Here is a 17500-nt window from a genome sequence, read left to right as displayed (position 1 = left end):
GCAGAAATGTGGTTTCTTAGAAGGATGTTAAGAATCTCATGGACAGAGAAGGAAACTAATGAAGATGTATTAGAGCAAGCTGACACTAAAAGGTTATTAATTCGTACAAAATAAGAAAAAGACAAATGCAATTTTTAGGGCACCTAAATCGACATAAATGTATTGAACATCTTGCTCTAACAGGAAAGATAGAAGATAAAAAGAGTAAAGGTAGACCAAGAAAAACATGTTTGAATAGTTTGAACAGCTGGGTGACAAAGAAAGAGAAGAGTAATATTAGTTTTCTGAGGTTATCTGATCAGAGAGAGATGAATGGCATACCTTGATCACCGATGTCTGGCACAGACTTGGTACTTGAAGAAGAAGAAGATCGATTTACTCACGAGTGAAATAAATAACAGTGTGAGATTGAATGAAAAGCTTCAATTTAATTACGAAAACAGATAAAAATAGACGTTTCGGGTTTCCCCTTTATCAACAAAACAGGGTGAATGTAACACTACAGACGAATGATTCTTTCGTCTGTAGTGTTTCATCCATCCTGTTTTGTTGATAAAGGGGAAACCCGAAACGTCCATTTTATCTGTTTTCGTATGTTAAATTGAAGCTTACATTCAATTTCACATTGTTATTTATTTCTTCGAGCTTCGAGCAGCAACATTTACATTAATTTACTTAATAATTGAGTAATAATTGAGATTTATATAGCGCAATATCCACTAAATGTGCTCAAAGCGCTTTAAAAGGGGGCCTGGTCAACAGCAACATTTTAACATGTAGGACGGGACATGACGCCTGTTAGGCGATATTACAATTTTTCGGACAAAGACAACGCTGTTAACGGCCAGGTACTCATTTTACACCTGAGTACGGTGAGAAAATGTGAGTAAAGAGCCTTTTCCAAGGACTCAACTATGCGCCGAGCGCGAGGCTCGAACCCAGGACCTTCCGATCCGAAAGCGAGTGTCCTACCACTAGACCACATAGCCGCACAAGTACTTACGAGTGATAAAAGTTAACAATATCTGCATCTGACATATTTTTCAGTGTGTCACTGTCCGGGATTGGGTTCTTTTGGACAGGAGGGGCCGCCCCTACGATTTCTCCTTTCATCGTTCGTTGTAATGGTTTCTTCGGCAAGCTTTGATTGTCAACTACCTCTAATATTGGTGAAATCGTCATAGTTCTCTGAAAATAAAAATAAAAATAAAAATAGAAAGTGACCCAGCGTGGCAATCTGATTTTATGTGGCGGCTGTATTATTATATTAAGTGGTCTCATTGGTTGAATTATTGAATACAACTCTCGATTTGTTTTCTTTTGTGGCAAAAGACTGGCATTTTGACGTCATTTTTCAATCAGTGTCAGGCCATAACTTTACGAAGGCCATGGTCAGGCTATATCTTAACGATAGCTACGGTTCTAGTGCCAGGCTAGAAGTAAACGATGGCTAAGCTCGAACCCAGGAACTTCCGATCCGAAAGCGAGTGTCACACCAGAAGACTACGTAGCATACACAACAAAGATTTATTATAATCACTGTTATGAATGCTGAAATTAATAATGCTCACCATGCTATTGGGTCCTATTCGATCTTGTGCAAATGGATGTATTACATCCATTGTGTTGACTCTGATGAAAAGCCCCCGTTGTAAGCACACCATCAGGAAAAGCACAGCGGCCACCAACATGGCAACAATAACGGTCTTGAATCGCAGCATCTAGAAAAGAAACAAAAATATAGTTTGGATTCATTTAATGTTATCATAAAATACTTGCAATAATTTTAAAAAATTAATAATAATAATAGCCGTCCTGACAGCTAAGTTGGTAGAGCACTCGCTTTATAGATAGTTCGAAGATGACGTCACTCAAGTCTTTGTTATTGTTTTTTTTCCATCCGCGTTTATGAGTACTTCTCACTGAGCTGTATTAACCAGACTATAAACCTTCAAGGTTACACTCAGTTTTGTGTGTTGGCCAGTTTTAGTTCCGGATGGCAATATTGTGAACTTCTTAGCCAAGTGCATACTGTCTATATTTCATTGGTATCAGCATAATGACCTTGGCAGAAAACACCTCTCAAATCCTGGGACTTCATGAATTCGAGAGGTTTGAGAGCTTTTGCCAAGATGAATGTCATTTAAATCGACCGATGTTTATAGAAGGACGTGTTTTGTGGCGAAATTTTCAAATACGAGTTTTTCTAGAGTAGTCGGAAGGTGAACATTTTGGATTTGCATTTCTTTGCTTTTTCTGAAAGAATAAGCTCCCCAGAGCATTTTAATCTTTATTTGAAGTAAACCGGGTGATTTTTCATGAAGTTATAGTCAGATGTATGGGAAAGGTATCCACCAAAGTATCTCAAATTTCATACTTTTTTTACTTGATTAGCTGTAAAAAATATTAAGAAGTGAAATTAAGCTCTGATATTTTCTGAAGATGTACAAAAAGGGTTGATTTAATCATTTATGACAAGAACTCATTTTTTGATAAAAATTGACCTTCTAACTAAACTTGGCAATATCTCAGTTCAAACCTTTTCACCTACCGACTGATTATGTCATTCAATGTAACAAATACGAACTCTTGAGTTTTCTACCCTGAAAGGCTGCAAACTGAGTGCATTCATTTTCCTCTCCGGTCCGTCTTGCCCTCCGCGTGACCTTTCCTCTCAGTCGGTCTCTTGTTTTATCATAGCAAAGCGAGTGCAACCGTGGCTTCGTAAAGTTATAGCCTGATACTGACCAAAAAATGACGTCAAAATGCCAGTATTTGGCCACAAAAGAAAACAAATCGTGAGTTGTATTCAATAGTTCAACCAATGAAATGACTCGTTTCCATGAGCTCTACTAACGACAACTCACTAAGTGGTGTAAAAACCAAATAATGACATCAAACTGCCAGTCCTTTTAGATTTCAGTGTCAGGCTATAACATAACGATGGCTACGGTGCAACTCATTCCTTTTTAATTGCCAAACAGAATAAGAACCGAACGTGCGGCTATGTGGTCTTGTGTTATGACACTCTCTTTCGGATCGGAAGGTCCTGGGTTCGAGCCTCGCTCGGCGCATAGTTGAGTCCTTGGAAAAGGCTCTTTACTCATATTCTCTCACCGTACTCAGGTGTAAAATGAGTATCTGGCCGTTAACAGTGTTATCTATGTCGGAAAAAAATTGTAATATCGTAAAACAGGCGCCATGTTTCGTTCTACGTGTAACAAATTTGAAAAATCAAATTGCCTTCGAATGTTGGTCAAAAACTTCCATTGTTCCTTCAAAAACGTGAAAGTGCTGTATGCAAATCAATAAAAAGCAACACACGAAATTCCGTTGAACTTTGGCGGTATTTAAAAAAAAGAGAGTTAAATAATTGAGTTGTTGTTTTTGTTTTTTACACAACGGCACAAAGATTACGAACTGTAGTTCACACATTTTAAAACTCTACTTGCCTTGTTTTAGTCGTATACTTCCATTATTCTTTCAATAAACTTTAAGTTGTAAATCGATGAAAAGCAACACACTCATACTAACTAACCCCCGTTGGTTTTGGGTGGCAAATTAAAAAAGAGAGTTAACCTTCTCCTTACCAGCCATTTTCAAGATTTTCCCCAAAGCTTCACACCATACTAATACAAAAATATATTTGTTATCACTCAAACACAGTAGAAGTAAGTTCTTGCGATACATATCTAATTTCTTTAGTAAAACATGCTCTACAACAAACTGTTCATTTTCCTTAAAGTTTATAATGTACAAAAGAAATTTGAATAAGAAAAATGTTGGTTGTATCGTAACGAATGTGACGATTTTCCTATAGTTGGTAAGGAGAGGAGTAAATTGAGTTGTTTTTTTTTTAAACAACAGCAAATCAAATGTTTGTTTGTTTGTTTGTTGCTTTAGGTCTCTTCCAACACAATTGAGGTTATATGAGAGACCGCTGAAACAAAAAAAAACAAGCAATCTAACAAAAATAGTACAAATGTAAATCAAAATCATAACTAAAGATATCATAAGCTAAATTATAAATAACCAAGAACAAACAGGCAGAAGATTTACAGAAAAAAAATATCCCCTGTCAAAAATACAATCACAAACCAAAGAAGCAGGATAGGCTAGTAAAGAGAAGAAGAAACGACATCACTATCGGATCGTACACCCATGCGAACATCATAGGTATATGATTCAAGGGCGATGCTCTTGAATCATATACCTATGATGTTTGCATGGGTGTACGATCCGATAGTGATGTCGTTTAAAATCAAATGTTCGAGTGCATGACATAATCAGTCGGATGGTGAAAAGGTTTGAAATGAGATATTGCCAAGTTGAGTTAGAAGGTCAATTTTGATCAAAAACAAGTTCTTGTCATATATGATTAAATCAACTCTTTTTGTACATCTTTGGAAAATATCAAAGCTTAATTTCACTTCTAAATATTTTTTTTTTTACAGCTAGTCAAGTTGAAAAAGTATGAAATTTTTAGAAAATTTGCTGGATACCTTTCCCATACGTCTGACCATAACTTCATGAAAAATCACCCGATTTACTTCAAATAAAGATTAAAATGCTGTGGTGAGCATATTCTTTCGGAAAATATTTTTTTAAAAAAAATTCAAATCCAAAATGTTCACCTTCCGACTGATTATGTCATGCACTGACACAAATACGCACTGGTCGACATGAACATATTTGTAGATCTGATCACCGACCGGAAGTACGGGCGTGATTTTTCATTGCTGTAATGGCGGCAATGTTTGTTGTTTTGAGCGTATTTCCAATAAATCAATGGCCCCATAACAATTGGGTCATCAGACCAGTTCATATTAGTACACGTTGCTCCCGACATAAAATCGCTTCGAGACTGTGAGTCACAAATAAATAACAATGCGAAATTGCATGAAAGCTTCAATTCAATATACGAAAAAGGATAAAATGGACGTTTGAGAAACAAAATCACACTCTCCTTAATGAGGGCATTTATTTTAACTTAAATTGTGTGTGTGTGGGGGGGGGGGGGGGGGGATGGGGGAGCAGGGTGACTCAGTGCTATGGTCTCAGTTTGTAACTGAAGATTACGGACAGGTACTGAGCTATGTGCCGTTTAGTATGTCATCTCGCCCTGGCTCAGCTTGCGGTCCTACACTGCGGCTAACGCCGGGGTTATTCTAGTCTTCCCTTAGAATCAACCCTATAGAGTAATTTCCCCTCTGGGTGAGTAAAGGGAATTTTATCATTTTTAAATATTATTTTATTTTATAAGCTCGGCATAAACTTCAATCCTAAGAACCAAGGCCATCCCGATATGATACCTTTAGGAGACAATTGGTCACAAATTCCACTTCTGACTTAGAACTGTATGTCTTCTTCTTCTTCTTCTTCTTCTTCTTCTTCTTCTTCAAGTACCAAGTCTGTGCCAGACATCGGTGATCATGGTACGCCATTCATCTCTCTGATCAGATAACCTCAGACAACTAATATTACTCTTCTCTTTCTTTGTCACCCAGCTGTTCAAACTATTCAAATATGTTTTTCTTGGTCTACCTTTACGCTTTTTACCTTCTATCTTTTCTGTGAGAGCAAGATGTTCGATACATTTATGTCAATTTAGGTGTCCTAAAAATTGCATTAGAACTGTATGTAATGTAAGAAATAAACAACACTTCATACAAAATCCGAACGAGGCCATGATAAAAAATATGCAAAGAACTCCAAAAACACAGCAAGACCGTATCAGCAAGCAGAAGAATACTCTCAAACGATGCTAATATTATAGACAAATAGACTCGATTTCTAATCAAGTTGTGAATACGCTTCAACAGTCATGTCATCACTTCCCTCGTAATGACGCATGGTAACTTAGTAACTGGCCCTAAACTATCGGAACAATGGCGGACGCCCTTATGAAATATTTCTCCGACGAGCATAAAAGGGTGTCCAGGGAAAAAAAACACCATTATAAATCTGATCATGTTTTGACTTTTACACATTCTGATCACAAGACATATGAAAAGTTATAGCCAACATGAAGAATAAAAAGTATTGATTTTCTTTGTTTAGAACACGGTGGCCGCCGTTGCTGGGCGACGTGACATCAGACTACTGAATCCAATTGTGGCGATTGATATCAAACTTTCACGAACGAACCATTGACCGCATTCCGAATGTGTTCAAAATGATTCACATTATTTATGAAGTAGCCGACTACTCCTCTTTAACATCTGTATTGATCTATTGATCAGAAATTTTGATATAATATCGCAAAAACGGGACAACAGTAGAATGTGGATGTATTTCACTCATTGTGGTCTATATTGAAGCTACTACCGTCACTTATATATTGTTTATAATTATATATATATATATATATATATATATTATATATATATATAATTATATATATAATTATAAAAACAAACCCTGAAATATTAGTGCTCAACGTTTTGATAAAAAGAGCTATTTATAAAATATTTCAAGTATAATTATGATCAACTTCTACAATCTTGTTTCGCGCATTCGCTCCCATGACTATTATAAATATGATCCAGAAAAGTGAGTGGAGCAGGCACTTATGTTGGTAACAACAAGATATGAAGTGAATAGAAAAGTGCCAGAAGACAATAGAGAATAAAAATTTTTTCGCGGCGGTGGTGGGGTTTGAACCTGCGACCTTATTGGTACGACAACTCCGCCTGGCAGGTGAGAGCGTGGCTCTACCGTGTGAGCTATCCACGAACACAAAAATATTCGTTTCAAACTCAAAGTCATTACTAGATCCCTCTCTCACCCACTTCTTGAGACCGCCGATTCGTTCGTACACCACCATCGCGAATAATTTTGACCAGCAGTTAAGCTTAATAGCCAATATTCTCAACACAAACATATAACATAGAAACGATTGAGACATTGAGTATGCTCCGGTGTATGGGGTGAATTTTTAATTCAGAAAAGTGAGTGGAGCAGGCACTTATGTTGGTAACAACAAGATATGAAGTGAATAGAAAAGTGCCAGAAGACAATAGAGAATAAAAATTTTTTCGCGGCGGTGGTGGGGTTTGAACCTGCGAAATGAAATTTTTATTCTCTATTGTCTTCTGGCACTTTTCTATTCACTTCATATCTTGTTGTTACCAACATAAGTGCCTGCTCCACTCACTTTTCTGAATTAAAAATTCACCCCATACACCGGAGCATACTCAATGTCTCAATCGTTTCTATGTTATATGTTTGTGTTGAGAATATTGGCTATTAAGCTTAACTGCTGGTCAAAATTATTCGCGATGGTGGTGTACGAACGAATCGGCGGTCTCAAGAAGTGGGTGAGAGAGGGATCTAGTAATGACTTTGAGTTTGAAACGAATATTTTTGTGTTCGTGGATAGCTCACACGGTAGAGCCACGCTCTCACCTGCCAGGCGGAGTTGTCGTACCAATAAGGTCGCAGGTTCAAACCCCACCACCGCCGCGAAAAATTTTTTATTCTCTATTGTCTTCTGGCACTTTTCTATTCACTTCATATCTTGTTGTTACCAACATAAGTGCCTGCTCCACTCACTTTTCTGAATTAAAAATTCACCCCATACACCGGAGCATACTCAATGTCTCAATCGTTTCTATGTTATATGTTTGTGTTGAGAATATTGGCTATTAAGCTTAACTGCTGGTCAAAATTATTCGCGATGGTGGTGTACGAACGAATCGGCGGTCTCAAGAAGTGGGTGAGAGAGGGATCTAGTAATGACTTTGAGTTTGAAACGAATATTTTTGTGTTCGTGGATAGCTCACACGGTAGAGCCACGCTCTCACCTGCCAGGCGGAGTTGTCGTACCAATAAGGTCGCAGGTTCAAACCCCACCACCGCCGCGAAAAAATTTTTATTCTCTATTGTCTTCTGGCACTTTTCTATTCACTTCATATCTTGTTGTTACCAACATAAGTGCCTGCTCCACTCACTTTTCTGAATTAAAAATTCACCCCATACACCGGAGCATACTCAATGTCTCAATCGTTTCTATGTTATATGTTTGTGTTGAGAATATTGGCTATTAAGCTTAACTGCTGGTCAAAATTATTCGCGATGGTGGTGTACGAACGAATCGGCGGTCTCAAGAAGTGGGTGAGAGAGGGATCTAGTAATGACTTTGAGTTTGAAACGAATATTTTTGTGTTCGTGGATAGCTCACACGGTAGAGCCACGCTCTCACCTGCCAGGCGGAGTTGTCGTACCAATAAGGTCGCAGGTTCAAACCCCACCACCGCCGCGAAAAAATTTTTATTCTCTATTGTCTTCTGGCACTTTTCTATTCACTTCATATCTTGTTGTTATAAATATGATCATGTTTTGACTTCATACATTCTGATAAAATGACACGTGAAAACGGTCTAGCCAGCATGGAAGATAAAAAGTACCGATTTTCTTTGTTTAGAACCAAGCTGCTCGTTGCTGGGCGACGTGACATCAGACTATAAGTAAACTGCCACATGTGTGCGCGCGCGCGCGTGTATGTGTGTATAGGATGTGTGTATGCCTGAGTGTGTGTGTGTGTGTGTGTGTGTAAATAACTCAATGAATAAATAAAAATTGAGCGGAAACAGATGGGAATAAGTGCGTGTGTAATGTTTACATTCACTGTATAATTTTTATTTAAAACCTGTATAAAACACTTTGAGGCATTGACACATCACTACACTGAGGGCTAGGGGACTTCACAGGAAAATGAAGAACGGAAGTGACGTGTCCGAGAGCCCCAACATTGAAAAGTACACGGATGTCGGATGTGCTATTGATAAGGGAATCGTTACAGTCTGAAACGAAACACTTAAATAACCACGCCTCTTGGACAGTCGTCATAATGTAAACAATGACGGTAATAGGTGAACATAGCAAACTACACAGGTTTTACCATCGGTGGTATGTGTCTTAGTAGAATACACACTGCTCTACCGCTTGATGAATAAAACCAACACAGAAATCTATGTGTAAACTTAATGCTATACTTTGATCGAGAAATCGTGTGATAACGTGTCATCCATTTGGACGTATGGAAACAATAACAATGATCAGAGAAAGGTCGAATTCATTCATTTAAGAAGCTAACAACTTGCCATCGGAAGTATAACGGACCAACACACAAAATTGTGTGTAACCATGAACTTTTATAATATGCAAATACAGTTCAGTGAGAATTACTCATAAACGCGGGTTGCAAAAAACAGTAACAAAGACCCGGGTGACGTCAACTTCATTCTATCAATAAACAACAAACAATGACAATGTTTGTCCGAGCACGTGTGAAGATGTGTCACAAATACCATGTTTTGATTGGTCAGAAACGCTTCTGATTAATCGCGTAGCGTACGCAGTTAATACAACGGGGAAAAAAAATTCCGTTTTGTCAACTGGTTGATATAGATAGTATGCAGATGACGTCACTCAGGCCTTTGTTATTGTTTTTGCCATCGCGTTTGTGAGTTGTTCTCACTAAACTGTATTAACCAGACTATAAAAGTTCATGGTTACACAGAGTTTGTGTGTTGGTCCGTTATACTTCCGGATGGCAATGTTGTGAACTCCTTGACCAAGCGCATTCTATCTATACCGAATGACTTTTACACTTTACACACAATACACCTCTCTTAATACTCTTCAACAGTCGCAACGTCACTTCCTTCCTAATGACGCATGGTAACTTAGTAACACTGGCTCTAAACTATCGGAACAATGGCGGACGCCCGTATGAAATATGTCTTCGGAGAGCATAAAAGTGTATCCAGAGGAAAAAATCCCCATAAATATGATCATGTTTTGACTTTTACACATTCTGATCACAAGGATATGAAAAGTTCTAGCCAGAATGAAGAATAAAAAGTAATGATTTTCTTTGTTTAGAACCAAAATGGCCGCCGTTGCCGGCGGCGTGACATCAGACTACTGAATCCAATTTCTATTGTGCTGCTATGTGGTCTAGTGGTGTGACACTCGCTTTCGGATCGGAAAGTCCGGGGTTCGAGCCTCGCTCGGCGCATATGATTTGAATCCTTGGAAAAAGCTCTTTACTCACATTCTCTCACCGTACTCAGGTGTAAAATGAGTACCTGACTGTTAACAACGTTGTCTCTGTCGGGAAAAAATTGTATTGTGGCCTTTAAGGCGTATTGTATCTTTCTTTATATTCCGTGTTGCTGGTGGTCAGCGACCATTTGTAAATGGTAAACGTTTATCAAAACGTTGACCACTATTAGTGGATATTACGCTATATAGTATCGTTGTTGCTTTCATGATTATTTTTGTCATTAATATTTCATTGTACTATGAACTTTGTACATTCATGATTCATTCGATCTTGACCAATTTTCAATCACCAGTATTCTATGATTGTATTTTTCGATTTTACATTGCCGTATTGATACATTTTTCCTGACATTCAAAGTTGTGTAAAACTGTCTGTGAATAATACAACGCAAGCTATATGAGATTCTGTAATTATAAACTATTGTATAAGGCATTTAAAGGATAATTCCTATTAAGCCTTTTAGTAAGATAAGATAAGATAAAACCTCAATTTAAACATATTTTTGTCTTTACAAAGCACGTTCAAATTTTATCATCTTATCACTCCATATTTATACAACAATCTAGCTATAGGGAATGAGATTAGCGGAAGAGTATCGTCCCTTGATTGGACGTCACCTTACAGAGAGAACGTCAATTTGGTTTTGAAGTGTCTCAAGCCGCTTTCACCGGAAGCGAGGACGAGAGACGCATGCGCACAACCAACATGACGTTCTCTCTCTAATAACTTTTCCACCGGTGACGTCACAGACTATGGGTGACGTCATATCAAGGGACGCTACTCTTCCGCTAATCTCATTCCCTATTAGTATATTATGTTAAGTGTCATTTTCCAGTCAAAAGCATCAAAAGTTACGTCAACAAAGACGATGTCTAGAGACTCAGCCTCTTATCAAATCACAACACATCGGCACAATTAACTCACTCAATCCTAGAGATTTTTGCTGCTTTTCAAAAATTGGAAAAAATGTATTAAAAATGAGCATGTGCATAGATAGATTAATTTTATTCAACTATCATTAACATGCACAAACTAAAAACATTAGCTTTGATACTACGCCTATAATTTGTCTCAGAAAAATGTAATAGATAAATTGAGCTTATATTGCGCAATATCCACTAAATGTGCTCAATGCGCTTTACAAGGGGTCCCTGGTCAACAGCAACATTTTAACATGCAGGACGGGACATGACGCCTGTTAGGCGATATTACAATTTTTCGGACAAAGACAACGCTGTTAACGACCAGGTACTCATTTTACACCTCAGTACGGTGAGAGAATGTGAGTAAAGCGCGAGGCTCGAACCCAGGACCTTCCGATCCGAAAGTGAGTGTCATACCACTAGACAACATAGCGGCACAAATGGTCATGGAGTAAAAGGCTCGAACCCAGGACCTTCCAATCCGAAAGTGAGTGTCATACCACAAGACAACATAGCGGCACAAATGGTCATGGAGTAAAAGGCTCGAACCCAGGACCTTCCAATCCGAAAGCGAGTGTCATACCACTAGACAACATAGCGGCACAAATGGTCATGGAGTAAAAGGCTCGAACCCAGGACCTTCCAATCCGAAAGCGAGTGTTATACCACTAGACCACATAGTGGCACAAACAGGCACGGAGTAAAAGGAACACGGGTAAACAACAGGAATAGCCGGTGTTAGGGTTAAGTGAGTTAAGCGGTACCATCATTCAAATACATGGATGAATAATTCAGGATAAATAAGGTATCGTAGCAGAGTGGAAATCCTACTATATATAGTAATTAATTAAGGGAATTGTCCACACAAAACACGACAGACAGTAGCAGGCCGGTCGGTTCGTCGATTATTCAGTATCTAGTTTGATTGCGATCAAAGTTGTTCTGATTACATCAAATTACAGCACAGACACAATTGATGTGCGCGCGCGCATGTATGTTTGAATGTTTTTATATGTATGTATGTATGTATGTATGTATGTATGTATGTATGTATGTATGTATGTATGTATGTATGTATGTATGTATGTATGTATGTATGTATGTATGTATGTATGTATGTATGAATGTGGATGTGTGTGTTTCGTATTATCATTATCATATTATTATTATTATTATTATTATTATTATTATTATTATTATTATTTATTATTATTATTATTATTATTTATTATTATTATTATTATTATTATTATTTATTATTATTATATTATTATTATTATTATTGTTATTATTATTATATTATGATTATTATTATCATTATTATTATTATTATTATTATATTATTATTATTATTATATTATATTATTATTATTATTATTATTATTATTATTATTATTATATTATCATTATTATTATTATTATTATTATTATTATTATTATTATTATTATTATTATTATTATTATTATATTATTATTTATTATTATTATAACTATCATCAATATATTTATTATCTTTTTCATCATCATCATCATCATCATCATCATCATCATCATCATCATCATCACCATCGTCATCCTCTTTACTATTCTTATTATTTCTATTGTTGCTATTGTAGTTATTGTTGCTGATATGATTTGTTCAGTGAAAATTATTTATGATTTTTGACCATCAAAATGCCTAAACACACAATTCAACTTGAATGACTTGGTCTGATTCTATTGATCAGACGGCCAGAGCAGGTGAGTATTTTACCTAATTGCATAACATCGCTAGTAACGCGTCCCAATTGGATTCAGTAGTCTGATGTCACGCCGCCCGGCAACGGCGGCCATCTTGGTTCTAAACAAAGAAAATCATTACTTTTTATTCTTCATGCTGGCTAGAACTTTTCATATGTCTTGTGATCAGAATGTATAAAAGTCAAAACATGATCAAATTTATGTTGTTTTTTTTTTTCCTCTGGATACGCTTTTATACTCGCCGGAGAAATATTTCATACGGGCGTCCGCCATTGTTCCGATAGTTTAGAGCCAGTGTTACTTTACTCAGTTACCACGCGCCATTAGGAAGGATGTGACGTTACGACTGTTGGAGAGTATTGCAGTAAATAGAACGGTCATTCACCTCATAGGCCATAGCATTGATGAATGAGTCTTTTACAGATTTCACATTCCAATGTTGTGAATATTTTACCAGTTTACTGTTTTAACTCTGGAAAAAAAAACAGACTCGTCAATCAAATATCGATCGATTTAAATGACCCCAATCTAAGTTAAAAGGTCTCAATCCTGTTACATCGCGAATGGAATTTTTAAAATGTGTGTGTTAGCCTAGAAAAACACACCAAATGTCACCCCCCCCCTCCCTCATCCAGCAACCATCACTTCACGTTTTAATTTAGGACGAGGCATGCCGCCTGTTACGCGATGTTACAATTACAGCTCATACTGTAGAGTCACGCTCTCCCCGGCCAGGCGGAATTGTCGTACTAATAAGGTCGCGGGTTCAAACCCCCATCGCCGCCGCGAAAATTTTAATTCTCTATTATAAAAAAACCCCAAAAAACATCAAAAAAATGAAACAGAATCATTAACAATAAATCATTTCAACAAGAGATGAAGTGAGTAGGAAAGTGCCAGAAGACAATAGAAAATAAAAAAAATTCGCGGCGGTGATGGGGGTTTGAACCCGCGACCTTATTAGTACGACAATTCCGCCTGGCCGGTGAGAGCGTGACTCTACCGTATGAGTTATCCACGATCCCAAATACTTGCCCACTACAACGAACGGTGTCAGGGAGATATCGTCAAAATGATGACAACAACAAACATGCCATCTCGACAGCAGCAGCTGTTGACAACAAATACTACGCATTTTTGTTCAAATAATGTAGTTAAAATTGCGTGTCATACCCAGGATCTGTGGTGGCGATTGCTTCGCATGATAGTCAAGTAGGTACTTAGCCCTCTTACGGGTGTGTCTTTTTTTACGAAAAACCCATCGATAACTATAGTCTCAGGTTGACTCCCCAATGATGTACACTTCCCTGAGTCTCAGGTTCACTCACCACAGTTGTCTACTTCCCACAACTTTGCCGGATTTTGATGGGTTTTGTCGGGTTTCGGCGGGTTTAGTAAATAAAGCACTAATTCATTTTTACGAAACCCACCGAAACCCAGTCCCAGGTTCACTCCCCAATGGTGTACACTTCCCTGAGTCCCAGGTTCACTCCCCACTGCTACCTACTTCCCATAACTTTGTCGGGTTTCGGTGGGTTTCGTTGGGTTTCGGTGGGTTTCGTAAAAAAGAAACACCACTCCTCACCGATTATTTTCAGTTTTCTCCCAAAATGGCAGGCTTACCCAGGAGAAAATTTGATTTTTTTAAAAACACAAACTCTCTACAAAACAACGTTATGTTCTTATTAATCAAACAAAGATCATTCTTCAAGTTAGGGATGTACAAAATAAATCTGAATAAGAAAAAAAAGGTATATGTGACTCACCGTCTCTAAACGGTATTATGTCGAGATGACTTGGGTGCAAAAAATTGAATTTATTGACAAAAACATGAAACTTGGGGTTTGTTTCGATTTGTTATGTTACAGAATGAAGACAATTTCTCACAATGCAAAAGCTCAAAAATTGGTATTTACTATCAATTTAATTCTAAAGTCACTTTTCGGGGTCCAATTCATTCCGACATTATACCGTTTCGAGACGAAGGGTCACATATTGTGTTGTGACAAATGTGACGATTTTGCTGTAGGTGGTAAGGAGAGTGTTAAAGTGGCTTTGGATAATCGATTCACGGTTATCGGTTGATATCAGGGGCAAATATACTTTATTCTAAATTGTCGAGTTAAAAATAAAACAACTGAAATGTATATTCAACTAGTTTTAATTAAAATGTGCGGCTTTGTGGTCTTGTGGCTTTCGGATCGGAAGGTCCTGGGTTCGAGCCTCGCGCTCGACGCATAACTGAGTAATTGGAAAAGGCTCTTTACTCACATTCTCTCACCATACTCAGGAGTAAAATGAGTACCTGGTCGTTAACAGCGTTGTCTGTGTCCGAAAAATTGTAATATCGCCTAGCAGGCGTCATGTCCCGCATTGTGAGAAATTGTCTTCATTCTGTAACATAAAAAATCGAAACAAAGCCCAAGTTTCGTGTATTTGTCAATAAATTATACTTTTTTGCACCAAAGTCATCCCGACATAATACCGTTTAGAGACGGTGAGTCACATATAAGCGGTAGTACTAAAAGGGGGGGGGGGGGTGGAGATGGGATAGTCAAAAAAGTTTGGAATTACTATTAAAGCACCCAAGAAAACTTAAGACAAAGCAGGGGGGTTAGTTCGAATACGGAACAGATGTAGATTCCAAGAGCATACCGTCAGTGTACTTAGTTTGATATCACTTATAGATAGTTCGAAGATGACGTCACTCAGGTCTTTGTTATTGATTTTTGCCATCCGCGTTTATGAGTAATGCTCACCGAACTGTATTAACCTAACTATAAACGTTCATGGATACACACAGTTTTGTGTGTTGGTCCGTTATACTTCCGGATGGCAATGTTATGAGCTTCCTAGCCAAGCGCATACTATCTATATGTCTCGTCTTGACTCTAGCATAGGCTTCCGCTAGGAGGAATCCGCTCAAATATTTACAGAATTTATCCAAAACAGAAAACAAAATAACAAAACATAACAGAGAGACGATTTACAACGAAAAAAAATTATCTCCCAAAACTAAAACTAAACATTTGGCTGTTTCCCTCTCAGCTAAGGACCCCAACAAGGGCCAGGAAAAAATCAAGCCCATTCCAAGGCAAAGCCAGCAGGAAATAAGAAAACAGATATAAGGGGATAGAATCCACAGTCCCTGTCCACCATGGGAGGACAAATGTGACCAATCATCTCAAAACGGTATTATGTCGGAACGAACCAGATGCTTAAAAGCCGAATTAAATGTTAAACTGGTCAAAAATATAAATTGTTGGCATTAGTACCTTAAAATATGGTATCCATTCTCCTAAATAAAACTACAAACTCAACACAAGTCTGATATTTCTGGCTATAAATTCAATTTTCAATATCTTAGTCATCCCGACTTAATACCGTTTGGAGGCGAAGGGTCTCAAATGACCCCAAAGAGAACGTTAAAAGTCAGAATGATCGATGGGTTTACATCCAAACTTGTCGAAATACACGTAAAACTGGGTCTTGCGTGGAGCCGAGATCACTATCATGTGACAAGCCTGGCTCCTATCTGCTTGATTAGACCATTTAAAGAAGAACCATAGAGCAATATCCAATAGCTGTGCTCAAGACGATTTACACATGGTCCAAAGCCAACAGCAACATTTTTAAAAAAATGTTAGACAAGACATAAAGTAACGCCTTTATGACTCTGATACAATTTTTTTTTGACAGAGACAACACTGTTTCCGGCCAGGTACTCATTTTACACCTGAGTGATGTGATATAATATGAACAAAGAAGAGTCTTTTCCAACGGCTTAACTATGCGGCGAACAAATCGGGATTCGAACCAGGGACCAACCGATCCGTAGATCAGTGTCGTACCGCAAGAGGACAGAGTCGCCTGATGGTTGTTGGGTTTTTTTTTTTGTTTGAGCATTTATGTAGCGCAAAATCCACTAAAGGAGCTCAAAACGCTTTACAAAGGATCCGTAGCCAACAGCAACGCTTAACATTTAGAACGAGACATGACGCCTATTACGCGATGTGACAATTACAAACACAACGCTGTGAACGACGAGGTACCAATTTCCCACCCGATTACGCGAGAGCATGTGAGTAAAAAGTCTTTTCCAAGGACTCAACTATACGCCGCCCAGCAGATCGGGGCTCGAACCAAGGATCAACCAGTCAGTCGGTCGGCCACCAGTGTCACACCACAACACGAAAGAGCCACTCAATATGTCATGACGTAAAGATGGTGGAGGTAAACGGTTCGAAAATCAACGCGACACCGACGTAAGTTAAGGGGAGAAATAAATACACTTACACGTGAGATGTAAACGTTAATCTGAACCTTATCAATCAATATGACACTTCGTCTACTTCCAAACACACACATATACACATACATATATACACACAAACACACACATATATACACATATATACACACATACACAAATACACACACATACACACAAACACACACTCACATACACACACAAAAAACTCACACACGTACACACATACATACATACACACAAACACATACATACACATACACAAACACATACACACACAAACACATACACTCATACACACATATACACAAACATACACAAACATACACACACACACACGCGCACACACACAAACAAACATTAAAAACATTTAGGTCAGATAACTCGTCCTTCAAATATCGATCGATGAGACGGGAACTCCTTTTGTCAAAAATTCTCAAAAAAACTGGCTTTTTAAAGGAAGTTTCAGATTTGAGGTTTTTTGTTGTTGTTGTT

At 37.8% G+C, this 17500-nt stretch overlaps 1 protein-coding gene across 2 annotated transcripts in view; it reads right to left on the bottom strand.

The window, feature by feature from the left end:
• The window catches only part of LOC144977616 (putative methyltransferase-like protein 24), a 29679-nt gene that overhangs the window by 7152 nt on the left and 5027 nt on the right, over nt 1-17500 (bottom strand). For both annotated transcript variants that reach the window (XM_078923009.1, XM_078923010.1), the window contains exons 2-3: nt 1572-1721; nt 1004-1188 (exon numbers count right to left, since the gene is read on the bottom strand). In XM_078923009.1, coding sequence (XP_078779135.1) covers nt 1004-1188; nt 1572-1721 — 335 coding nt within the window. The remainder of the gene's footprint in view (nt 1-1003; nt 1189-1571; nt 1722-17500) is intronic.

Source organism: Berghia stephanieae, chromosome 7 (genome assembly GCF_034508935.2).
Source record: "Berghia stephanieae isolate SIO BIC M18660-M18661 chromosome 7, UCSD_Bste_1.3, whole genome shotgun sequence".
Lineage (NCBI taxonomy): Eukaryota > Metazoa > Mollusca > Gastropoda > Nudibranchia > Aeolidiidae > Berghia > Berghia stephanieae.
The sequence above is the reverse complement of the archived record's forward strand: the minus strand, read 5'-3'. Positions and strand labels throughout refer to the sequence as shown.